This window comes from Citrus sinensis, chromosome 5 (genome assembly GCF_022201045.2).
Source record: "Citrus sinensis cultivar Valencia sweet orange chromosome 5, DVS_A1.0, whole genome shotgun sequence".
NCBI classification, from domain to species: Eukaryota; Viridiplantae; Streptophyta; class Magnoliopsida; order Sapindales; family Rutaceae; genus Citrus; species Citrus sinensis.
The window spans coordinates 6475945-6501997 of record NC_068560.1 but is presented as its reverse complement, the minus strand read 5'-3'; the positions used below and the strand labels follow the sequence as shown (position 1 = coordinate 6501997).

Genomic DNA, 26053 nt, shown 5'->3' with positions numbered 1-26053 from the left:
TGCTCCTACTGCATAATCAGATGCATCACACATGAGCTCAAATGGTAAGTTCTAGTTTGGGGGCTGAATGATGGGTGATGATGTCAACAAATGCTTTAATTTTTCAAACGCAACAAGACATGAATCATCAAAGACAAAAGGTACATCCTTAGCAAGTAAATTGCATAAGGGTCTAGAAGCTTTGCTAAAATCTTTAATGAAACTTCTATAGAAACCAGCATGCCCAAGGAAAGATCTTACTTCTCTGACTGTTTTGGGTGGAGGAAGATTAGAAATGAGATCCACCTTGGCTTTGTCAACCTCAATACCTTTGCTCGAAATGATGTGACCGAGAACAATACCTTGTTTTACCATAAAATGGCATTTCTCCTAATTTAAGACCAAGTTCTTCTCGATACATCTCTGCAGAACTAGTGTTAGATGATGTAAACATTGATCAAACGAATCACCAAAGACAGAAAAGTCATCCATAAAGACTTCAAGGAATCGTTCAACCATATCAGAAAAAATGCTTAACATGCATCGTTGAAATGTAGCAGGTGCATTACATAATCCAAATGGCATTCTCCTATATGCAAATGTGCCAAAAGGGCAAGTGAAAGTAGTTTTCTCTTGATCTTTTGGTGTTATGGGAATTTGATTATATCCTGAGTAGCCATCTAGAAAGCAATAAAATTCATGGCCTGCTAATCTATCAAGTATTTGATCAATAAATGGTAAAGGAAAATGGTCTTTACGTGTGACAGAATTCAACTTTCTATAATCAATGCATACACGCCATCCTGTAGTTACTCTAGTGGGTATCAATTCATTATCAGCATTCGTAATTACTGTGACTCCTGACTTTTTGGGGACAACTTGCACAGGACTGACCCATGAACTATCAGAAATGGGGTAAATGATACATGCGTCTAATAGCTTAAGGACTTCTGTTCTAACAACTTCTTTCATGTTAGGATTTAACCGACGTTGCATCTCCCTAGTAGTTTTAGCATTTTCATCAAGGTGAATGTAATGCATGCAGTCTACTGGGTTTATACCTTTTATGTCTGCTATGGTCCATCCTAATGCCCCTTTATGCTCTTTTAAAACATCTAACAACTTACCTTTTTGTTCGTCATTGAGGGATGATGAGATGATTACCGGCAGAGTGCTTTCTTCTCCCAAAAACGCATATTCCAAAGTGTTGGGCAATGGTTTGAGCTCGAGTTTCGGTGGTGATTCTGATGATGGAATGAGCTGCTTCTCTGATGGTGCTAGTTGTTCAACTCTTGACTTCCATTTATTAGTATCCATAGATGGTGCTGAGTCAAGCAGAGCGTTGACCTCATCGACCGATCTGTCAACATCAAAATCCAAACCAAAGTGAGTTAAACATGTTTGTAAAGGATCATCACTAAGGTTTGAAAGAAAAGTGTCATCAACTAATGCTTCAATTAAATCCACATCAACAATTCCATCATCTGCACTGTGAGGTTGTTTGGCAATGTTGAAGATGTTCAGCTCCATAGTCATGTTGCCGAAAGACAATTGCATATTTCCAGTCCTACATTGAATGTGAGCATCTGCAGTTGCCAAGAAAGGTCGGCCTAGAATAATGGGGATGTGCTTCCTTGAATCCTGTATTGGTTGAGTGTCAATTACAATGAAATCAACAGGAAAATAAAACTTGTCTACCTGGATAAGCACGTCCTCCACAATACCACGAGGTATTTTTGTGGACCGATCTGCAAGTTGTAACACCACTGGAGTTGGGTGTAATTCTCCCAGTCCAAGTTTCACAAATACAGAGTAAGGCAACAGATTTACACTAGCTCCTAAATCCAGCAAAGCATTCTCAATTGTCTGGTTCCCTATACTACATGAGATAGTGGGGGAGCCTGGGTCTTTGCATTTTAAAGGAATTTTATGTTGGAGTATAGAACTAATGTTTTCTGTTAAAAATGCCTTCTTTTGAACATGCATATTTCTCTTTTTAGTACAAAGGTCTTTAAGAAACTTGGCATAAGATGGAACTTGTTTAATAGCATCTAGCAAAGGGATGTTAACACTTACCTGTTTGAAGATTTCAAGAATCTCACCTGTGGATTTTCCCTTTTTTCCTTTAGCTAACCTCTGAGGAAATGGAGCTTTCGGAACATATTCTCGTGGGTTAGTTTCTTCTTTCTCCTCCGGTGATGAGTCCTCAACATTCACAGGTACAATTTGATTTTCTTTTGTCACCGGCATCTCCACTTTGTTGTCGACTTCCTTTCCTTTTCGCAAGGTCATTACTGCTTTGACCTCTCCATGCTGCTGTGGTGAACTGGTACTTGCTTCATGTACTCCTTTAGGGTTAGGCACTGGTTGACTTGGAAACTTACCTTTCTCAACGGTCATTGCCAAGGTCTGAACTGAAGAAGCAAGTTGTCCCACCATCTTCTCGAGGCTTGAAACTGATTGGGCTTGTGAATTGAAGCCTGCTCTCAACTCATTTCGTAGTCCATCAATGGTGCGATTCTGTTGCTCAATCGTGGAGTGAGTAACATTCTTGAAATTTTGGAATGCATCCTCCCATGGTCTAGGTTGAGAGTAGTTCTGGTTCTGATTGTATGGTCTAAATGGTGGCTGAGAGGCTTGAGAAATTTGAGGAATTGGTTGCGTTGGTGGAGCTGGAGCTGCTGATCCATTCTGTTGGAGTCCTTGAGACCATGAAAAATTGGGGTGGTCTCTCCATCCAGGGTTATATGTGTTGGAGTATGGGTTGTAATTTGATGGCTTTCTCATTACACCTATGGCATTGGCTTGATCTGAGTATGAGTCATGGTCATGTGGTTCTGTTGATTTAGCAGTCGATAACGATGCTATTTGTCGAGCAAGACCTTCAACCATCTCCTTGACTTCTTTGATTCCTGAAGTTGATTCGCCAATTTGAACCTCATTCACTCCTTTAATTCTTCTAGTAGTCCTGAGTGATCGACTCCGTTGTTGGGAATTATCTGCTTGTCGTTGGAAGAATTCCCAAATTTCTGATGCACTTTTTGACATAGCTCTCCTCCACTTGTTGCCATTAGCCATTCTTGCACATTTGGTAGTAATCCCTCCAAAAAGTATTGGCATTGGTGCCATTTCTCGTACCCATGATGTGGACACTTCAAGAGTAGCTCATTGAATCGCTCCCATGTTTCGAAAAATTGCTCGTCCTCTCTCTGGGTAAACTCTGAGATTTCCCTGCGAATAGCATTGGTTTTATGCACTGGGAAATATTTATTCAAAAATTTCGTTACCATTTGTTCCCATGATGAAATGCTATTAGCAGGTAAAGTATTTAACCATGAACGAGCTCTATCTTTTAAAGAAAATGGGAATAGTCTAAGTTTAACATCATCATCTGAAAAATTCTCATATTTGAATGTTTGACAAATGGCATGAAAATCATTCAAATGATTATATGGATCCTCATTTTCTAGGCCATAAAATGTAGGGAGACAATTTAACACACTAGGTTTTAATTCAAAACTCCTAGCAGCTACATTTGGGTATCTTATGCATGACGTGCTCAAATTAGCTAAGGGACTAAAATAGTCCTTAAATGGCCTCTCCTGTGGTGCTTGTAAATCCATTTTATTTTTAACGTGTTTGTGTGTGCGAAGTGTTTTTTCTAATTCAAGGTCTATAGGTTCAAGATTAGGTAATAATGACCTACGACCATGCATGCAAATAAATAAAATAAAAATAAAGATGCAAACAAAACAAAAAATAAAGATGGGAACAAAACAAATAAAAATAAAGAAGAGGGAGAAATTACGATACTAACCTTATTGCGCTATTACAACCTTTCTATAAAAATACACAAAAATAAATACGTGAAAGAAATTAACTAAAAATTAAATTAATAAGATAAACAAAAAAAAATTACAAAGAAAAATAAATGGAAAATTAAATTACAGAATTTTAAAGAAGAGAAAAAGAAAAGAAATACTAACCTTTAATTTTAGATTCACTTTTTTTTTTCTTCTTTTTTTTTAAATAATAAAAAATACAAGAAAACAATTAAATGGAATTATTCACAAAAATTAATTCTATGAATTAAAATTACTTACCTCCCCGGCAACGGCGCCAAAAACTTGTTGTGCAAATTTTAATGTACTCGCAAGCGCACGAATCTATTGTAGTATAGACTAATGGTGACGAGTGTCGATCCCACGAGGAGGTGGATTTTAATTATATATAGAATTAATTTTGTAAATGGGTAGTTGGATTTATGGGGGAAATGATTTGGAATATGCTAATACTTAAATTAAAATGGCGAGAATAAATTCTAAAATTGGAATTGCAATGGAGAGAATAAATTGAAGAGAAAATCTATTAAATTGACGTACTTGGGTATCTGGATCCGTATCAACATGCATCATGGGCTAAATAATCCGTATTAATGCCAATTAAATCATAAGGGGGGAATCCACACCTCATGAACCACGCTCTAATCAATATGGTGCTAAGGGCTTATCGTGCCAAATAATAATAACCTTGTACTAGGGGGCCGGTGAAACCAAGGCGGTACTAGACAAGAATATTATTATTTGTCGACGAGAAGTCAAAACATCCACAAAAACTAGAGGGGAAGAGAAAATAAATTTACCAAATTAAGCCCATGACACATGTTGAGACTTCACCTTCAACCCAAGCTTGAACGGAAATTAGCTACTCATAATTGAACTAGGGGCAAAATGGGAATTTATTAAAATACGAAGAAAATACAAGATGGAGAGGGAATTACAAAAAATGGATCCCAAAAATGGATTCAGAGATATCAAATTAGGGGGGGGAGGCCCCCTTTTTATAGATACATGGAGTAAATCATGGCCATCGGATTAAAAATAGTTTGGACGCTCAGGATTGCGCCACGTCATCAGTCAACAGTCCACGGTTTGACCACGCGGATGAACAGTAACACGGTTTGACCCGACTTTGAACAGTAACGCGGTTTGGTTGAAAATAATCCTGTGTGATGCATGCACCGTACGCGAGATTTTTCGTCCACTGATATGCTGCCACGTCACCATCAACAGTACATAAGAATTTTAGTCCAACAGGATCGTGACACCTCATCAGTCAATGCCACATCATCGGTCAATGCCACGTCATCAACCGTCTATGTGAACAGTGTCGTGAACAGTAACGTATACAGTATCGTACACGTGAATAGTACCGTACATGTGAATAGTGCCATTTTTCCTTTTATGCTCCTCCTAAGGTTTTCGACCGTCCTGAGTTCAAAAGTGATATCCGTTTTGCCGTCTGATCTCTCCTTTATTGTGAAATGACTATAATGCCCCTAAAATACATAAATTACTTAATTAAAATAAAACACACGTAATTAAATCATAAGAATGTTAAATACATAAAAGTAAGGGTTGTTAGTAAGACTTGAAATGTAAAATGACGGTTTTCTCCTTTATAAATATGCATTTTCTAACACTCAACACATGGCAAGTTGAAGACTCATGGTGAGCTAGCTAGACGGCACATTCCTGTGTCCATGGCTTGTGATAGGTGTGGAGCACTGGTTGAGGACATCCTACATGCCTTGAGAGACTGTCATTGTATCAAACGGGTGCGGCTGCGAATTGTTCCAGAGGGTAATTATCACTCTTTCTTCCACGCTAACCTACGGGAATGGATTGTATTCAATCTTCAGAACAATTCAATGTCCGTTTCTAACATTTCTTGGGAGTGTGTGTTTGGGGTAGTTGTTTGGAGGTTATGGTTCTGGAGAAACCATTACATGATCGAAGGAAAATTGGTGGATAGCTCAACAATTAGTATGGATATTATGGCCAGAGCAAGTGAAATTCATAGAGTGAATAATTCTCACATGAGTCAGCAACCGAGGAGAAAAGAGATTTTCATTGGGTGGCAGCCTCCTCCATGGCCTTGGTGTAAATTAAATACGGATGGATCCGTTCGAAACTCAGGGGAGGCAGGGGCTGGTGGAGTTATTCGTGACTCTGTTGGCTACTGGATTTCGGGATTTTGTATGAATATTGGGGAGTGCCCGGTGGTTATGGCTGAATTATGGGGTCTATATCAAGGGTTAATCTTGGCGTGGGATGCTGGCATAAAACGGCTGCTGGTGGAAGTGGACAGCCTATGTACTTCGCAGATGATTTCTAAGCAGGTGGTCGTGCCTAATGTTTTCTTTGCACTAGTCGTTGCTATGCGGGACCTTCTAAGCAGGAACTGGCAAGTTTCTCTCACTCACATCTTTCGCGAAGCAAATTCAGCTGCAGATTTCATGGCTAATATGGCTCACTCAGCCTCTCATGGATTACATTTATTTACTAGCCCACCTGTGGGTATTTATCCAATTATTTTGCAAGATATGTTTGGGGTTGCTGAACCCCGTATTGTTCCGGTTTAGCTCGCGTTATTGAGCCCTTCTTAATAAAAAAAAAAAGTAAATATTATTGACTTGAGGAAGCACTTTTTGTATTTCTTTATGAGTTTGTGCGTCTACCAACAAAACTCTTATTAAAACTAAAAAAAAAATCTTTAAATTAATAAATATTTATTTGTCAATAATTCAACAAATTATTCATTCAATAATAAACAAATAACTTGTCCAAAATAATATCTTTTCGTAATCCTAATAATATTATTTTATAGATACTTTCTACATTTATTGTGCAATAATTAAAAATTTTAATTTTTTAAAAATATAATTACAATCTAGATACATATACATCTATAATACAACTCTGAAATATATCAAGACTAGTTCGAAAATCCACTTCTACTAATAATAATATTAAGGAGAAATTAACCCTATTCCACATTTTTACAATTTGATTTAATATAAAGTTTGATCTAGAAATTTATCTTTTTTTAAGAAAATATTTGATTAACAAATTATTATTTTTATAGCGAAAATAAAAAGCAGCGGCAGAAGAAGTTTCTGGCAACAAAATCCAACATTTACATTTTTCATATTTCCCAAAACCCTAAACAAAATCTTCACTCTCTCACTCGAGACACTCACTGACGCGCAAGCAATGGCCCACACCGCCATCCTCCGCCTCCGCCGGTCACTACCGGCGATCGCCGCTCTCCGACGCTCTCTCTCTGTGGCCGTCCCTGCACTCTCCGCATCTACTCCTCTCGTGAACCCTTCCATTTCATCGGCGTCGTCATCGCTAATCCCGTCCTCCTCCTCCATCATCATCCAATCTCGGCCGTTCAGATCGTCCCCGACGATCTCCCTCTCGTCTACGCCGTCGGGTAACAAGACGTACCACTTGTATAAGGACGGCGACGAGATCACACCCGACACGATTCTGTTCGAGGGTTGCGATTACAATCACTGGCTTATCACTATGGAGTTTCCTAAAGACCCGAAACCCACGCCCGAAGAAATGGTTCGGACCTATGAAGAGACTTGCGCTAAAGGACTCAACATTAGGTCTTTCTCTGTAATCTCTATTTATATTTTTAATTAAATTAATTATTGTAATCTGAATTTTTTTATATTTTAAATTTTAAGGTACATTTTTTTAAGCTTAATTAGAAAATTAAAGGAAATGAGAAGAGAATTTATATCGAGATGTAATTTTAACTTTTGTTATTTTCATGAGCTTCCGATTTTACTGTTAATGATTCGAAATCAGCATTTCAATCCCACACAGGAGCTAAGCAAGCTTAGAAAATCGATAGCTTGATTCCCCCCCACCCAAAAAAAACACAAATTGAAAATGGAAGTATTAGGTTCCGAATTATAGAGAATGTTTGACTGATGTGGGGATGGCAGATGCTTAATGTTGCTTCATTTATGAGGTGTGATTAATAGTTAAGGTTCGCTAATTATCTCTAAGTAGATTTTATCTGAATTTCCCAAATACAAAACAGATTGTTAAATAATGGTTTGGCTTCCTTTTTTATTTAATTTGGTTCCTGGATTATGTTTCATGGCATCCTGTGCTCAGTGTAGACTTATCTGTTTCAATCTTTTCTGTATCTTCTTTTTTTTTTGGGGGGGGGGGGGGGCCAATTGTTACAGTGTCTTGTTTTGTTTTTGATGGGAATAAGAATATTTGCCTAAAATGCAAATAGGAACATGTCTATTTATGACGCTTTGGATGCATTTCTTGTTCATGATAGCTATCCTCAATTTGCAACTGGTGGTTTGCCGTTGTGTTGTTGCAGCAATGTAATGGTTGCAGCTGTCACTGATAAGTTCGATGGTTACTGCACATGTGTAATTTGTCTTTTATGTCCCCCCTCCCCCCCCCCCCGTGAGGTTTAAGCCTTTTTTCTCTATATTTAATTGTTTATTAATATGTATTCTGGCATTGGCTTCCACTGTTTTGCTCAGATGCATCATGCTTGATAGTGACAAAATATGATTATTGGTTCTTGTTTGAGATTATTTGTTTTTGCAATAGAATTGAGGTATTGTTTCAGAACTTTTGAAATGCCCTTTCACTTTCTTGTGAAGAACTCTGTAACATTTATGAAGAACACTGGGGATGAACAATGAAATTATGGATAATTAATGGTTGTGGTAAGTTGTTTCTTATCACTAACACCAAAAAGCTGGCATTTTAGTTTGGTTCATGATGTTTTCTTTATACACCAATTGTATAGATTGTCATGACACTTTTTAGGATGGTATTTTTGAGATAATGGCATTTTTCATTAGTTGTTGGTGGACGTCTTCATGTGAGTGATTGTATGTTTCTGTACAATTTCTTTCATTTGTTTTCATGGGGAGCCTTGATTTTGGCGCTTGGCATGAATTGTTAATGCTGATTTTTCTTAACACAAAAATGAAAAGTTTTTGGCTGATTTGAATTATCTTTTGTGGTGTCAGCTTGGAGGAGGCAAAGAAACGAATTTATGCTTGTAGCACAACGACTTATCAAGGGTTTCAAGCTATAATGACTGAAGAAGAGTCAGAAAAGTTTCAAGGTAACTGTATCCACAGCATTTGTTGTTCATATAATTCTCAAATAAAATATGATACTGACTTTTCTGTTATTGTGTGAACAGGTATACCTGGAGTTGTTTTCATATTGCCAGATTCTTACATCGATCCACAGAACAAGGAATATGGAGGTAGTGTTAATTAAATATGTTGAACTACTTTGCGCTAACATTTTGAAAGTGAATTGATAATTTTCTGTGCTTACCAGGTGACAAATACATCAATGGGACTATCATACCAAGACCACCTCCTATTCAACATCATACAGGGGGGAGATTCCGTGATCGAAACAGGAACTATGATCGAAGACGTGACGTTAATTTTGGGGCCCCACGCAGTCAGCAAGGAGGTCCGATGCAAAATCAGCAAGCATGGCCTGGAAATCCGCAACAGAATTCTTCAGAACCTATGCAAGGAGATGGTAGAAGTTATGGTGCTCATCAAAATTATCAGCCTCAACAAAATTATCCACCACGGCAAAATTATCAACCTCAGCAAAATTATGCTCCTCCGCAAAATTACCCCCCTCAGCAAAATTATCCACCTCAACAAAATTTTGGCCCTCCAGGACAAGGACAAAGAGAGGGGCCCATGCTAGTGAACAATAGAGATAATGCGGCTGGTGGAAGAGACTCTTATCAGGCAGAAGGAAGAGGTCCAATGCCTTCACATCAGGGCAATTGCAACCAAGCGGGGCAGGGAAATTATAATCTTCCACAAGGAGACCGGAGTGGTTATGGGCACGGCAATTTTTCTGGTGCTTCCTATGGGGGATCTTATGGACAAGGAACAAGTTCTAGTTATGGACAGAGTTACCATGGGCAAGGAGAGGATCAAAGATTTTCACAAGCGGATCAGGGAAACATACAAGGTGGGCATCGGAACTAGGCATCCATTGGATTTAACTAGGACAGACCAAGTAAGGCATATTCCCTTTGGAAGATATAGTGTTTTGATATCAAGCTCCAAGTGCCTGTAAATTGATTTCATTAACTAATGTGGACTATTTATTTGGTAATGCACTGTCATTCAGTCCTAGAAACTATAGTTGTGCTGTCTCTGCCCCATATCTTAATTAGAAAATAATACCATCAAACTCTGTCCTGTAAAATCAGTTATTGAGTCACCTATTTAGCTCTCTTTGTAGCTAGGGCCTTGGAACTTAACAAGTAGCTTGGTGAAATCTCTTTAGTTTCTATCCAGATAAGTGAAAGAGCAAAATTTCAATCAATGCAAGTTAAATTTTTCTTCCTGTATGAAGTGAGAGGGTTTGAGCAACATTCGTTGATGCATTGTTGTTGGCTTTTGCAGGGAAAATATCAGGATAATTTTGATTAGTTCTTTGGGACGACGAGTCAAAAGGGAGGGACCTGAAAAGTACTTAGGAATTGCTTTTTCTCTTGTTCATGGGTTGTAGGATGGTACATTTTAAAATATGCCGTGGTAAATATGTTGACAGACTAAGTTGTTTTCCTGTCTGTTTGAGGATTGGAAATGGATTCTTGCTTCACATTGTTAAGTACTTTGGCCATAAATATAACGGTTTAGAATATACATTAATCATTTTCTCTTGGTTTAATCGAATCTCCATTTGTTACATTATTAATCAACTGAATGGCCTTATAATGACAAGGATTTAGTGTATGTTTGGCCACTAAATCCTCAGAGTAGATCCTTGAATGGTTATATTATCAAGGTTGAGGGACCCAAAATTACCTTTGAATTGTTGAGAATGAAAGTGCTTAATTGCTTATGCATTGTAGGGAAAAAAAAAATAGTGTAAAAGTAGTTGTTAAAGATAATTCCCGGATGAAGTTTAGTATCTATAATGCTTGCTTACACTGGATGGGAAGATAAAATTCAATCAAATCATCAGTTTTCAAATAAATAAAAAAGTGTTATTTATGTATTTCGACACACGTTGTAATAAAAGGTTAAAAATGATCAAATTCGTCTGATCTGATCCAAAAAATTTTACTCTCGAGTCCAAGTCTAAAAATAGTTTGAATAACCGTTTTGTACGGACAATGTTTAAAATAAAATCACAAACAGTGGCTGTCAATTGATACGTAACCGATATTTCCCGCCAATTTCGCTTGCTGTTTTTCTCGGTTTTTTTTTCTGGTTCCTCTCTTTCTCTCTCTTACTTTCTTCTGCATGAAGAAACAACGAAGAAATCCATTTCTCTAACATTTCTGATCCTTAGAAAACTCGTCCTCTTCATCAGGTGAATGTTTATTTCAAATTTATTTTCAAAAAGAAAAAAGAAAAAAATTGTGGGGTTTTGATTTATTTTGATTAAAGTTTATGATCTCTTCTCGATCTTGTTTTATTTTGTATTTTTTGTTCATGCTTTTGATTGATAATGCTGAGCGTTTCTTGATGAATGAATCTAGGACGTGGGTTATAGTATTTCATAAATGTAAACCAAAAACAGTGATGGAGCCAGAGTTTTAAATTAGTGGGGGTAGGATTAATATACTTTTTAAGAGAATTTGCGGGATTTTGGTAATGAAAACATAAATTTTTTTGTTACTTTTTTCATATTTTATTCAAAGCTAGAGAGGAAGATAAAAAAATTTATTGGGGGAAAATAATAATTAAATTTAGATTGAGAAATGATATACTGAAAAAAACTAAGACTTAATAAGAGCAATCGTCTATGCTGGTCGTTGTGTCGCAACTATCTAATTTGGTCCTTGTGTGGTTCCGCCACTACATCAAATGACTCTTTAACCCTAATGTGAGGGGATTTGGAACCCAGATTTCTTTTACCACACTTAACACACACATTTTTTATCAGACACTATCTGGTCGACCAAGTGATTTTATGCTTGAATGATGAAAATCTCACTCTGTAAATTAAATTACAGTGTAGAGCTAAATGGGACTGTGTTAGATGCACATGACGGCCTGCGAAACCATCCATGGTATGGAGCCTTGCTATTGCTTAAGCGGAGTGTTAATTGACCAGTTGTTGTGTTTTCAGTTGGTAGTGGCCAAGAAGGCAATGGACAAGTACTTATGGTTTTTCTAATCTAATGAATGTTTAAAATTGAAGCTAGCTACAACATGATACAAAAAGAATCATTTAATAAGTTCATTCAGAGAATCGTATGCAAGATCCTTGAGGTGTAAATTTGTTTCATTTACTCTGAGGGGAATGCTAGAAGTAGAATTTTGTTTTGAATTGAATCAAAATAAATCTGGAAGAAAGCATGACGGATTGTGAATCGGATACATTTGGTGAAGGCTCAATATATGCTTAATCAAATTTGCTTCTTTGACTTTTTTTTTTCCAGTAGCTATAATTGTTGTTAGAGATGACGCATTTGATCTAATTAGCATGTGGATTTTGAACCTATGCTATAGTCCAAATATGCATGTGTTAATTGATCTTATGAACTGGTGATAGTCATCTGAACACTTTATCCCTTTTGGTGTCTCAGCAAGGAACGATTCTGGGATCATCTTGGAGAGATTATGCAATCTTTTTAATGGTTTTGCACCGATTACAGTAAGAACTTGTGTCTCTTTTTCACTCGGCTGCTTAATTCTGATGTCTAAGATATATGGATATTGAGATTGGATATTTTTCTTTCAAGTGGTGAAGTTTACAAGCTTTATGATTTAGATACCAGACATTTCAAAACTGGCTGCATGTTCTAACATCTTAAGAGAAGAGAACTGCTTCGAACTTTTGTGTTCGTCCACAACTTTCCATGCTAACAGGTCTCGATTGATTGTTGTGGGCACAACATTAGGTAACCAAGGTGTGCCTAGAATCTATCTCAGTATGGGTAGTGAAGGTAATGTTACTCCAAAATCCACTAGTAGCGGGAGTGCAGCTTCTGATGAACCAGTTTTCTTGCATGGCGACTTAGATTTGTCGATTTTGGAGGCTAAATCCCTTCCAAATATGGATTTAATTACAGAGAGTATGAGAAAATGTTGTAATATGTGCGGGCACTGCAGGTTTCCCTTCAAGAAAACACGAGGGCTTTCTGGCAGACATTCGATGATTACTAGTAATCCTTATGTGTCTGTTTGCCTATCTGGGGCTACAGTAGCACAAACTAGAGTAATTTCCAACTGTGAAAATCCCTTTTGGGATGAGCACTTTTGTGTGCCTGTCGCTCACTCTGTTGTAAACTTGGAGTTTCATGTTAAGGATAATGATATTCTTGGGGCTGAACTTATTGGGGTAGTGCAGATACCCGTCGAGAAAATTCTCTGTGGAAATGAAGTTGATGATTGGTTCCCTATAGCAGGAAGTTATGGGAAAAATCTGAAACCTTTTCCGCAACTGCATGTTTCCATGCAATATAAGCCAATTGGTCAGATTCCTCTGTATAAAGATGGAGTTGGTGCTGGACCGGATTACCAAGGAGTTCCGAAAACATATTTTCCGCTCAGGAAAGAAGGAAATTTGACTCTTTATCAAGATGCTCACGTTCCTCCTGGCATGCTACCTGAAATTGCTCTTGATGGTGGAAAAACTTTTCGTCATGGTCAATGTTGGGAAGAAATATGTCATGCTGTTTTGGAAGCTCGCCACTTGATATACATCATTGGTTGGTCTGTGTTCCATCCTGTAAAGCTTGTAAGGGAGCCAACAAAACCATTACCTTCTTTCGGAGAGCTTTCTTTCGGAGAGCTGTTGAAGCACAAGTCACAGGAAGGAGTTCGCGTGCTTTTACTGATTTGGGATGATAAAACTTCACATGATAATTTATTTATAAAGACGGTAATCTCTTGACATCTCATTGAATGTTGCAAGCTATCTGATCTAAAAAAGTTTTATAACTTTATGCAAGTGTTTCTCTGATCTGATACATGCACAAAACATATGGATACTTGGATTCCTTTAGGATGTTTCTTTTTTCAGTGGGAAGCAATTCATATGGTATATTACTGACTGCATTTTTCTCTGTTGAGGTCATCAATTATAGAGTAAAATAATTTCTGTATTATTTTGTCACGTTAATGGTTTGGATCTGTTATTATCAACCTACTGACAGATTCTCTCTTGATTTGGAACTGAGATTTATAAATTTGATCAATGATAGGCTTGAATGCAGGAAGGTGTCATGCAGACTCATGATGAAGAAACCAGGAAGTTTTTCAAGCACTCTAGCGTAAACTGTGTACTCGCTCCTCGCTACGCAAGCAATAAACTCAGTATTTTTAAACAACAGGTGATGAAACATTTTTGAGCGAATGTTGAATTGTTTTGACAATAATTAAGATGACACTTCTGATCTGTTGCTTGCTTAGTGAGTTTTTTTTTTTTTTAATTTTCATTACAGACCATTTAGTTGGAATTGTTATCTTATTCTCTGATTTGAATGGATCATTCTAGTCCAGGTTGTGGGAACCCTATTTACACATCATCAGAAGTGTGTGATTGTTGACACTCCAGCATCTGGAAATAACCGGAAAATATCAGCTTTCATTGGTGGTCTGGATCTATGTGATGGAAGATATGACACTCCCGAGCACAGGCTCTTTGGTGATCTTAACACTGTCTTTGCAAATGATTTTCATAATCCTTCATTGCCAGTAAGTAGTTATTATACATTCCCAAAGCTCTCTATGTGGCTTATCTTGACTTTGGATTCGAAGTTCATTGTGTCTGATGAGGCTAAGATTCATTGCAATGTGTCCATATCACCTACTTAGCTAGTTGCAGTACATCTTTGTTTATGTAGTTTTTGTACTTGCCACCATCAATTAGTGTAAATCTGGAAACGACGTGTAATCCACTGATAAGAGATCTGATGTCCATTAGGCCTCCTTGACATTTGCTTTTAAGTATGATTGAGGTGTTCTTCATTTGCACAAATAATTGCAATATATGTGAAACGCGATTTTTAATGGCTGTTATGTTGTTGACACTTGCAGTCTCATGCCAAAGGCCCAAGGGAACCATGGCATGACATGCATTGTAAAGTTGAGGGTCCTGCTGCATATGACATATTAATAAATTTTGAGCAAAGATGGAGAAGGTCCACAAAATGGCGTGAATTCAGGCTCAAAAAGGTCACTCACTGGTATGATGATAGTTTGATAAATCTGGATCGCATTGGAATAACACCATCTACTGGTCCTCATAGTTATAAACCTACGCGTGCTGGTAGTGAAAAGGAAACTGAGAATTGGCACATTCAGGTAGGGAATAAAGGTTCTTCATTGGAGATTATGAGCATGCATTAAACATTGAGAGAAGATCCTTGACTCATTTTGCTTATGATAGGTGTTTCGGTCCATTGATTCAGGATCTGTAAAGGGATTTCCAAAGGATGTTGAGGAAGCTGTGGCTCAGGTTAGAACTGAGCATATGTAATGCCTCATATGCTATACTTCTTAGCAAGGACTAACAGGTTCTTTAGTCAACTTGACAGATGTAGCTTCTCATCCATGCGAAACCATTATGAACAGAAACCTCTGACAGCAAATTTGATCTGCTGTTACTCTCTTTTTTATCGCAGAATTTGGTCTGTGCAAAGGACTTGAAAGTAGATAAGAGCATCCATTCGGCATATGTAAAAGCAATAAGGTCAGCACAGCATTTTATATACATAGAGAATCAGTACTTCATCGGGTCATCATATCATTGGCCATCATACAAAAATGCAGGTATTTAAACCAAGGAATGGACGGATTGTCGCTTAACTTTTTCCTTACATCGATCAGCTTAACCCCATAAAATTTCTTCTCTGCACAAACAGGTGCAGATAATTTAATCCCTATGGAATTAGCCTTGAAAATTGTCAGCAAAATCAATGCAAATGAGCGTTTCTCAGTGTATGTAGTAATTCCAATGTGGCCAGAGGGTAACCCAAATAGTGCTGCTGTCCAGGAAATTTTGTATTGGCAGGTAAGTTTGAGATCTATTTACGAGGAAACTACTGTACTCTCACTGTTTGTGAGAACCGTATATGGATTCATTAAGCTATTGATTATTCAATAGAAGAAACTATTATAATTCAGAGTGCATGAATCTTCTTTTTATTTACTAGTAAAGTAGAATGTCTGATGGCATGCTAATGTTTCATTTATCAGGGTCAAACAATATCTATGATGTACAAGATTGTGGCACAGGCGCTTCAGGAAAACGGCCTTTCCAAAAAATACCATCCTCAAGATTATTTGAGTTTCTATTGCCTCGGTAAGCGTGAAGCGCCACCTTTGGACCGATCTCAAATGAATCAGCAAACTGAAAACCGTGCACTGGTATACTATTTTATATACATGATAACTATATGTCTGATGGGTATAGCAATTCATATTCAAAATGATATTAATATGCAGTTACTAGCTTTATATCTCCTGATATTGATGTTATAATTATATCTTGGATTACGTTGGACTTCCCTCTTTTTGTTGACAGGCAGCGGCTCAGAAGTTCCGCAGATTTATGATTTATGTCCATGCCAAAGGCATGATTGTTGACGATGAGTATGTAATCATGGGATCGGCTAACATAAACCAGAGATCATTGGAGGGTTCAAGGGATACAGAGATTGCAATGGGTGCTTACCAACCTCATTACACATGGGCAGCAAAGAAATCTCACCCCCGCGGCCAGGTTTGAAACGTCCATTTACTTGCTAAACATGTCAGAATTCAAAGTTGGCTAAATAATTTTATGTTATTAGTTTGAATTGAACAAATGTTTCCATTACAAGGGCAGCAATCATATGTTATGGCTTAGCTTGAGTTCACTCTTCTAGTTGCTAAAATCAAATAGAGCTTTTACACTAGCCTAAATGAAATACGAGTGAAGAATTCATACTCAAGTAGCCAAATCTTGGAGCTAAAGAAAGAACAGACCAATTCTAACATCAACAGAAACTGTTTTGTGAAGTGTAAACTTTAATCCATCATCAATGATCAATGAAGATCAAAATATTCACTAATTAAGCTTACTTCGCATGAATCATTCATCATCAGTTAGTACAGATTTCAATTCAGTTGACTGGTGAAAGCATTCTCCTTACGTTGACACATTAAGAAATTGTGATGACCGCAGGTATACGGTTACAGGACTTCTCTATGGGCAGAGCACCTGGGCACACTGGAGGATACGTTCCGCGAACCGCAGAGCCTTGAATGCATGCAGCGTGTCAACAGGATCGCGGGAGAAAACTGGAAAGCATTCGTGTGTGATGCTCACAAAGAAATGAGGGGACACTTGATGCAATATCCAGTTCAAATCAGCAGAGAAGGGAAAGTGAGTACGTTGCCAGGTTATGATACATTCCCTGATGTGGGTGGTAAAATTCTCGGAGCTCCCACAAGCCTTCCCGATGCTCTAACCACGTAAATTTTTCGGAAGAGTCAAAATTAACAAATTTGGTAACTTACAAAATGGGTGTAATTACAATAAGTGTGTATTGTATGTAATGGAGTTACCTGACCGATGGTTTTGGACTGAGAGTGTGCTTTATTTATAGATAATAATTAGAAGATTGTACAGTTTGATAGTGTTAAATCATTGGTTAACCAGCAGCATTAGAAGGTTTCATCAAATGAATGATATGATCTGATCATCTCCTTTTACGTGCTGCATTTTTGGAATGTTGCTTTGAGAAATCTGTTCAAGTACATGGATGAACGAGCAGATAAATTTAAACCAAAATTACCAAAAACAAAATTAAATAAAAAGAACCGACCACAGTGGGAGTCGAACCCACGACCTTCTGATCCGAAGTCAGACGCGCTAATCCACTGCGCTATGCGGTCTTGAGTGGTGGAACATTAATAGAAATTTAAATTAATAATTAATACATTATTCATTGGTTAAAATGAATTCTTCCAACCGATGAACCGAACCGAACCGGATGTGCCCGCTTGAGTGAAAATTACTCAATACAATTTACTTGTGATTGAATACATTTACGTGATTTGAGTAAAATTACTTTACCTTAAGAATAAATAAAATCCCCTAAGGACTGTGTAATTTAAATACAAGCGCTCTGCAGACATTACTGGCATACGCACATATATTAGCACTATTTAAAAAAAAAAAAAGATAGTATCTAAGTAATTATGGGCAAAGGAGGGAGCAAGTGAAGTAAAGTTAGGGAAATAAATGACAAATAATAAATGTATAAGAAGTATTAAAAATTTTCTTTAGGATAGTTTCATGCATGGTAAAGTTTATAATTATATATAAGGAAAAGGAGGGCGAGCTCTCTAACATATTATCGATGATGTGTAAAATGAAATCAATAATTTTTTATTTAAAACCTTTAAAATTGAGATGTAATTATATTTTATGCAAATCATTCACTCTAAATTATGAATTTACCCTTCGAATGATAGGATGATAAAAAAATTATGAATAATAGACAAATTAAAATCAAATTTATTTCTGCGCAAATTGAGCAAAATAAAATATTAAATAAGCTTATATATGAAAGAAAGGCAAAATAGGCACATGGGAAGTAAAATTGGCTTCCTATTTCAGAATTTATCATTGAGAATGATACATTCATAAGTTAGATTGAATAATTTAGGTAAAATGTAATTACGTCTTAATTGCAAGTTTTAAATAAGAAGTTATTGATTTCATTATACACATGACATGTTTTAAGTCAATATATTGATTTATTTATTATAAGACTATGATAATATTTGTAAATTAAAAATAAATTTGCAATTAAAACAAACAGAATAAAAATGAGGATTATGAATCTTTTTTAAAATATTAAGAAGTTTTATATTTTTTTCACCAAATGTTAGGGGGCTCACTATCCTTTTGCTTATATATGTGTGTAATTTAGTTGTGGCAATTGTTTAATGGCTCATGGAACTGTAATTAGGGCCATGAAATTTATCTGTAATTCATTCCGAAATCAAGAACAATTCGCATTTCTAATAAAATCATCACTTCTTTCTTCATTCCGGAATTTATAATATTGAGCGATTATTCGTAAATTTTACTTTTATCAATTCAATTGAACCGACTGGTCCTCCGGTCCGATTTTTCGCTGATACAAGTAAAAAAATATATACACTCTTTAACAGACTCGGGTTTCGACCGTTCCGGTTTTTTCCACCTCTAAAATTCAATTTAACTGACTGAGAGATCTGAGATTTTGGAATTAGGGTTTATCCTCTCTTACTGTAATTCACTTTTCTCTTTTCTCACCTTGATCAATTTAAGAACTAAATTTGATTCTGCTTCAATTTAATGAATTGTTATTTAGTAAAGGGCTTTTTTTTTGGGTTTTATAATTAAAATCATCTCATTTCTTGTGATTTTTGTGAAGTGAAAGAATGGCTTCAGTGGGGCAACCGCCGTCACTTAAAAGACGGGATGCGCCGGTATCAAGAGAAGGTGACCAACTTATAATAACCCCTTTAGGAGCTGGCAATGAAGTGGGGAGATCATGTGTGTACATGTCCTATAAAGGGAAAACTATTTTGGTATGTGTAAAGGGGCGGCTTTTAAGCAGCTTCAAGTTTCATATGTGGCCATTTAAATGTGATTTAATTTTGATAAAAATTTTCATTTCTGTTTTATTTTGCTTTGTCATGGGATTGTATTTATAGTTTGACTGTGGGATTCATCCCGCTTACTCGGGCATGGCTGCTTTACCTTACTTTGATGAGATTGATCCTTCAGCAATTGACGTCCTTCTTATCACGCAGTATGTGCTCTTTTCCGGTAATGTATACCTTTATGAATTGTTGAGCAGTAGATGCAATAGAGTAAAATGATGTTTCGGGCAGTCATTGTTTACTTAGGGATTGAATTAGAACTTCTGAAATTTGTTTAAGAAGAATGATTTGGGTACTTTTGTCGCACATGGGGTGTGTGCAACACAACTGGTACTTTGTGGTATTTTTGCTCTTTACACTTTTATAAAGCACTTATTTCACGTTAACGTCCTTCTTATCACGTAATATTTACTTAATCCCATAATGTACACTTTTATTAATTGTTCAATGGTATATGCAATAGAGTAAAATGATGTTTACTTAGGGATCAAATTAGAACTTCTAAAATTTTTAATTTTGGAAGCAAATTTGGATATCTTTGTCAAACATGAGATGTTGTGCCATAACTGATATTTGTTCTTGTTATCCCAGAAAAAGATTCATATTTTATGCTGTTTTTTTCTTTACACTTTCATAAAGCACTTGTCTTTGGAATCCTATTGTACGATTGTTTAATCAAAATTGTCCTAGCTGACTCTTTTTCTCTATCAACCCACCCTTATGTTGTCATGTAATACATTTCTACTACTTGATGCTTTTCTCATGCAGCTTTCATTTGGATCATGCTGCATCCCTACCTTATTTTCTGGAGAAGGTTTGTTGTGTTCTTCATGAATTAACTCATGACCGTTTTGTAAAGTCTTCTTCAGGGCTAAATTGATATTTTTCAAAATTTTCTTTTAGACCACATTCAAAGGCAGGGTATTCATGACCCATGCTACAAAGGCTATTTACAAGTTGCTTTTGACTGATTATGTAAAAGTGAGCAAAGTTTCAGTTGAAGATATGTTGTTTGATGAACAAGATATTAATCGCTCCATGGATAAGATTGAGGTGTGTTTTCTTATTTGCTGCTCTTTTAAATTTCTAAGTACTTTTGCTTTTTATTTGATTAGAGGTAAGTTTGATTGATCTGAGGCTTCCATCAAATTTTGGACTATTATGAACTATAATTTGATATTATAAGATGCATGACAGATAAGAATGTTTATTTAGTGAACTTTAGTTGTACTGTTTCCTTCTTGCTGTTCATGACTCGTCTTTCTTTTCCTATCCTTGTTGGAGAATTACAAGAATTACTAGAATGGCCCTCTTAGCCTCTTAGGTGTTGCTTTTGGATATTTTTACCTATATATTTACTAAGGTTGACGAAGACTCCATTTATATGTGTCTGATAATGAATGATAAGTTGTAGGATATATAATTTTGTTTATACATTGTATATACCAGGTGTTTATATTTAGTATTACATTTCAATATACCAACTTATAGTTTTTCTACTATAAATTATGATGATGAGTAAGAAAGTTTACGTTTTAATAAAATCTGTGTATAATAAGCCGATGCTCTCGAATTAATATAGATGAAGGTAGCATGGTAATATGCACTGATATTGAAGTTCCAGGTCCATTTGTCTGCTCCTCTTGATGCCTTCTTGCTTGAGGGCTCTGATATAGGGGCCTGATTATGACCTACATATTTCCAGTTCCCCATGGTTGAACCTCGACGCATCCTTTCATCCTAACATTACATCCATCTGTCCTCTTGGCTGTCAATTAACCTGTAAAGTCATAATTTTGCTGACTTATCTGATCATTAAATTTGTTACTGATCTTTATTTTTCAATCCAGGTTCTTGATTTCCATCAGACAGTGGAAGTGAATGGCATTAAATTCTGGTGCTACACTGCTGGCCATGTCCTTGGTGCTGCCATGTTTATGGTTGACATTGCTGGTGTTCGAGTACTCTACACTGGAGATTATTCTCGTGAAGAGGACCGACATCTCCGTGCTGCTGAGCTTCCTCAGTTCTCTCCTGACATATGTATAATCGAATCCACTTATGGTGTTCAGCTTCATCAACCACGGAACATTCGTGAGAAGCGCTTCACTGATGTTATTCACTCAACTATTTCCCAAGGAGGTCGTGTTCTAATTCCGGCATTTGCCCTTGGCCGAGCCCAGGAATTGCTACTGATCCTTGATGAGTACTGGTCGAACCATCCGGAGTTCCATAATATTCCAATATATTATGCTTCTCCACTTGCCAAAAAGTGCATGGCTGTTTATCAGACATACATCCTTTCCATGAATGAGAGAATCCGCAACCAGTTTGCAAACTCGAATCCCTTCAAATTCAAGCACATTTCCCCATTAAATAGCATTGACGACTTCAGTGACGTTGGCCCTTCGGTGGTGATGGCAAGCCCGGGTGGGCTTCAGAGTGGTTTGTCTAGACAATTATTTGATATTTGGTGCTCTGATAAGAAAAATGCTTGTGTCATACCAGGTTATGTTGTCGAAGGAACATTGGCAAAAACCATAATTAGTGAACCAAAAGAAGTCACCCTTATGAATGGTCTCACCGCTCCTCTCAACATGCAGGTCCATTACATATCTTTCTCTGCACACGCAGACTATGCTCAGACGAGTACATTTTTGAAAGAGCTTATGCCTCCTAACATAATTCTTGTTCATGGAGAATCTCATGAGATGGGGAGGCTCAAAACAAAGCTAATGACCGAATTAGCCGACTGCAATACAAAAATTATCACCCCAAAGAACTGTCAGTCTGTTGAAATGTATTTTAACTCTGAGAAAATGGCAAAAACGATTGGAAGGCTGGCTGAGAAAACGCCAGAAGTTGGCGAAACTGTCAGTGGCATACTTGTAAAGAAAGGTTTCACTTACCAGATAATGGCTCCTGATGATCTTCACATCTTCTCACAGCTATCAACAGCAAATATTACTCAGAGGATTACTGTCCCTTACTCAGGGGCCTTTGGTGTGATAAAGTACCGGCTTGAGCAGATATATGAGAGTGTGGAGTCTTCGACAGATGAGGAATCTGGGGTTCCTACTCTACGAGTGCACGATCAAGTGACTTTGAAGCAGGACTCAGAGAAGCATATATCGATGCATTGGACTTCAGATCCTATAAGTGACATGGTGTCAGATTCTATTGTAGCATTGGTTCTAAACATCAATCGGGAGGTTCCTAAGGTAGTTGTGGAATCAGAGGCCATAAAATCTGAGGAAGAAAGTGGGAAGAAAGCAGAAAAGGTTATTCATGCACTGCTTGTCTCACTCTTTGGAGATGTGAAATTAGGAGATAATGGAAAGGTGGTAATCAACGTTGATGGGAATGTGGCACACCTTGATAAACAAAGCGGAGATGTAGAGAGCGAAAATGAGGGTCTCAAGGAAAGAGTTAAAACAGCATTTATGCGAATTCAAAGGGCAGTAAAGCCTATCCCACTCGCTGCACCCTAGATTCTATTCTCATCTAACCTCTTTTTCCCATCTTTTAACATGTTTCTGGATTTTGAGGAAATTTCGGAACTGAGTTGGTACCGCAGATTCGATTTTTGAGCAACGTTGATTGTATTGAACACTTGAATCTTTAGGCTGTACAGCTTAGCCTCGAATTTGATCATGAATACAGCAGCTGTATCACAGATTTTCTTCAAAATTTTCTTTTGAATATTTTAAAACTACTTCAGTTTTTTTAATATGTTTCATAATATCTCTTTAAATCTGCTGTTATTTTCTTGCTTCTGCGTGTACACTCTTGGCAGAATTGAATGGCCTGAGATACATATTTATAGAATTTATTTTTATCATATTGGATGAATTTCATACTACGTTGATGGGGTGTTTTCACATCAATCCTACACAAGTAAATCAAATCTTATCCCTCATTTTCACTGTACAATTGTAAATGGGGCTTCACATCAGCCCTACGCAAGTATGGTAATATTCTCCGGTGCTTTGGCATTTGATACCTGAAAATTACTAGTTCTTTTAGTGGGAACATCATGGGGCCATTTTGTGATCTAATTGTTCCTTCATAAAGAAACATTCGGTTATCTTCAAACTGGGGTTTGCCCAACTTACATTTATTGTAACTTATATTCAGTTAAAATAATGTAAAATTAGTGATAAGGCAATGGAGTCAGGTGGGTTAGTGAGTAAGTTTCATCCGGTTGTAAGTTACATTCAATATAAATTAGGGAGACGGAGACCCACCTAAACTTAACAAGTTTGTTATATTGCAAACAATTCTTTAGTGGAGTGGTGAGCATTTCTTCGTGTTATTTTTAGAGTTAATGTTTTTATTGATCTCATGCTTATTGTGTAGGTTTCTTTTCTTCTATGTGTTTCAATGTAAATTCAGTCTACACCATCATATAATTAATTTAGGAAGATTCAGCCTTTAATTCAAAATTTTTACAATAATTTTCATCCATTAATCTTTCAAGCTAATGATAAACACAATTTAAAATAAAAATTATTATTATTATTATTATTGTCAAATCATCCACTACCTCTATCATTAAATTGACAGAAAAATAATGTCAATACATAAAAATACTAAATAAAATAATATACTATTTGTATTTTTTTTTTCCTAATAACTCATGCATCATTTGAAGTTCGAATCTAAGACTTAAGTTCTAAGAAGACTACTCTTATCACTGGAACTAGACCTCTACTTCACCATTTACATCAATTTTGTACTGTATGTGCGTTGATCCAATTTAAACTTTTGTCACCTATCATAAGGTGTGTGATATTAATTATATTTTTATAATATTATCAGAATCAACCTTTTTGATATATAAATATATAATTATGTATTCACATTTCACATCCTTGTCTAGAATTGAGGTTAGGCAGTTATAATTTAAAAGCTACAATACTGAAGTATTTAATAAACACTAGCTGTTGGAAGCTTAGAAGTTAAGTTAATTTGATTTTACACTTGTCCGATAAAGAATTTGTTATATCTTTACTAATTTTATAAAATTATTATTTAAAAATTATATTTACTGCATAATATTAATTTTTATTTCATAGTTATAGTTTTTTTTTTCATAACAGTTATAATTTAAAAGTTACAATACTTCAATATTAAATAGGACCTTAGGCCATGTTTGCTTAAGGGTAGAGAAGTGGGGAGAGGAAAAGAATTTAATTTCTTTTTCACTTTCCATTGTTTGGTTGGACCAAATTCAATGGAATTGAATTCCATTAAAAGTCAATTTTTATCAGATTGAAGAATTTGTATTCCTTATCAATGGGTAAGGATTTCAAATTCCTCATCTATTGGAATACAAAAATTATAATATTATCCTCTAATAAAATTAATTTAAAATAAGTTAAAGTGCAAATAATTTATTTTTGTTTTCTTAAATTAATAGGATAATTTATTTGAAAAAAGAAAAAGCATTAAGGTGAATCGTCGGATTGTCACCGGAGACTCGCCAGAGTTTTTTGCTGGAGATGCATTTCACCATCAAAACCGGTACCAATGGAATCCTCATAAGCCGATCTACAACTCTATGGAGTTAGAAATGCTAATATACATTGTTATTTACCTCAAATCTTGTTTAAATGTTTGGAAAAATTTTAACTCTCATATTTCCAACTATATAGTGTATTTTCTGTAAAATTAACACTTTCAATGAGTAAATCGTCCATTTATGATCATTATTATGTATTTAACGCAATAAAAGATGGCGGTCAATGGAGATCAACGATAGCGTAATTTTATTTTAAAAAATAAAATTCTCTACTTAACTAGGTAATCTCAATAGGCTAACATATTATTGTTTTCAACAATTATAAATATTTAGAAACTAAATTAAACATATAACTAACTATGCAATGTTACTTATTTTGATTATAAAATAATAACAAATTAATTAAAAATATAATATAAAATTAAATTTTTTGTTATTAAGTTATTTTTTGTATTAAATTAATTTATAGTTTAATTATTTTTTTATTTGTTAACAATATTAACATTAAAGATAATGGGTATATTTGTCCAAATAAAAAACATGTAATTTCTTTTCCTTTCAAATTTAATGTGAAACCAAACAATAAGAATTAATTTTTGGAGTTCTCTCCTCTCATCTCCTCTCTTTTTTTCTCCTCTCCTCTCCTCTCCTTTCTTGAAATCAAACACCACCCTAGACTCTTATACTGTATGTTTATAAAGTAATTAAGTCAAGCACATACATGATGATGGCTATTTCGATATTTTTTTCCTTTACATAGTGGAAAAAATTAATCAGATTTTGTATGAATAATGCATTAAATAATTGTTAATTGTTGTGTTTGAATTAGTTTTTTCTTCTTTATAAGTTGTCAATATCTCTATATCTTATTTAATTTGCTATAATCTTCACCCAATTTTAACCAACAAAGAACTATCTAAACAATAAACTTGATTTTTTTTTAATTTATCTTATTTGATTATTATAGATCGTAAAATTCTATCTAATGATCCAAAATCATCTCATTATTAATGTTGAAATTTTTAACGCAGCATGATAACGTGACCCATAAGATG

At 35.8% G+C, this 26053-nt stretch overlaps 3 protein-coding genes and 3 non-coding genes across 9 annotated transcripts in view; 5 read left to right on the top strand and 1 right to left on the bottom strand.

The window, feature by feature from the left end:
- LOC102607121 (multiple organellar RNA editing factor 1, mitochondrial-like) overlaps positions 1-10541 on the top strand; it is a 74946-nt gene extending 64405 nt beyond the window's left edge. Inside the window, exons 1-5 of one of the 3 annotated variants that reach the window (XM_006471156.4) lie at positions 6933-7441; positions 8849-8946; positions 9028-9093; positions 9171-9833; positions 10274-10541. In XM_006471156.4, the coding sequence (XP_006471219.2) occupies positions 7035-7441; positions 8849-8946; positions 9028-9093; positions 9171-9833; positions 10274-10290 (1251 nt within the window). In that variant the 5' untranslated portion in view covers positions 6933-7034 and the 3' untranslated portion in view covers positions 10291-10541. Of the gene's footprint in view, positions 1-6932; positions 7442-8848; positions 8947-9027; positions 9094-9170; positions 9882-10273 lie in introns of those variants that run through there. The other 2 variants (XM_006471155.4, XM_052442346.1) reach the window with 2 other exon arrangements.
- LOC127902902 (small nucleolar RNA R71) lies at positions 3115-3218 on the top strand. The gene has a single exon (XR_008055539.1). It is a non-coding gene; the product is annotated as a small nucleolar RNA R71 (small nucleolar RNA).
- Positions 10542-11093: 552 nt separating the features above from the next.
- On the top strand, positions 11094-17471 carry LOC102615105 (phospholipase D delta-like). The gene is made up of 10 exons (XM_006471183.4): positions 11094-13709; positions 14044-14160; positions 14330-14524; positions 14867-15133; positions 15219-15287; positions 15454-15601; positions 15694-15842; positions 16028-16198; positions 16356-16553; positions 16998-17471. Exons 1-10 carry the CDS (start codon positions 12759-12761, stop codon positions 17289-17291), a joined length of 2559 nt encoding a protein of 852 aa, XP_006471246.2. The 5' UTR covers positions 11094-12758; the 3' UTR covers positions 17292-17471.
- Positions 17472-17636: 165 nt separating this feature from the next.
- Positions 17637-17710, bottom strand: TRNAR-UCG (transfer RNA arginine (anticodon UCG)). Its single transcript has one exon. It is a non-coding gene; the product is annotated as a tRNA-Arg (tRNA).
- A 1227-nt stretch (positions 17711-18937) lies between these two features.
- On the top strand, positions 18938-23315 carry LOC102606622 (cleavage and polyadenylation specificity factor subunit 3-I). 2 transcript variants are annotated; one of them, XM_006471153.4, is made up of 6 exons: positions 18938-19096; positions 19243-19399; positions 19526-19623; positions 20243-20288; positions 20378-20527; positions 21325-23315. In XM_006471153.4, exons 2-6 carry the CDS (start codon positions 19250-19252, stop codon positions 22963-22965), a joined length of 2085 nt encoding a protein of 694 aa, XP_006471216.2. In that variant the 5' UTR covers positions 18938-19096; positions 19243-19249; the 3' UTR covers positions 22966-23315. The 2 variants fall into 2 exon arrangements, with proteins under 2 accessions (XP_006471216.2, XP_006471217.2); XM_006471154.4 differs by lacking the exons at positions 18938-19096; positions 19243-19399 and having other exon boundaries at positions 19526-19640.
- Positions 21055-21173, top strand: LOC112497777 (small nucleolar RNA snoR100). The gene has a single exon (XR_003064760.2). It is a non-coding gene; the product is annotated as a small nucleolar RNA snoR100 (small nucleolar RNA).
- Positions 23316-26053: the final 2738 nt, after the last annotated feature.

Bases quoted from the DNA above. Each gene is read 5' to 3' on its own strand.
- LOC102615105 (XM_006471183.4), top strand. From the start codon at position 12,759: ATGGGTAGTGAAGGTAATGTTACTCCAAAATCCACTAGTAGCGGGAGT. The intron at 15,134-15,218 runs GTAGGGAATAAA...TGCTTATGATAG, and splicing joins CTGAGAATTGGCACATTCAG to GTGTTTCGGTCCATTGATTC. The intron at 15,288-15,453 runs GTTAGAACTGAG...TTTTTATCGCAG, and splicing joins TTGAGGAAGCTGTGGCTCAG to AATTTGGTCTGTGCAAAGGA.
- LOC102606622 (XM_006471153.4), top strand. From the start codon at position 19,250: ATGGCTTCAGTGGGGCAACCGCCGTCACTTAAAAGACGGGATGCGCCG. The intron at 19,400-19,525 runs GTATGTGTAAAG...TTGTATTTATAG, and splicing joins ATAAAGGGAAAACTATTTTG to TTTGACTGTGGGATTCATCC. The intron at 19,624-20,242 runs GTATGTGCTCTT...TTTCTCATGCAG, and splicing joins GACGTCCTTCTTATCACGCA to CTTTCATTTGGATCATGCTG.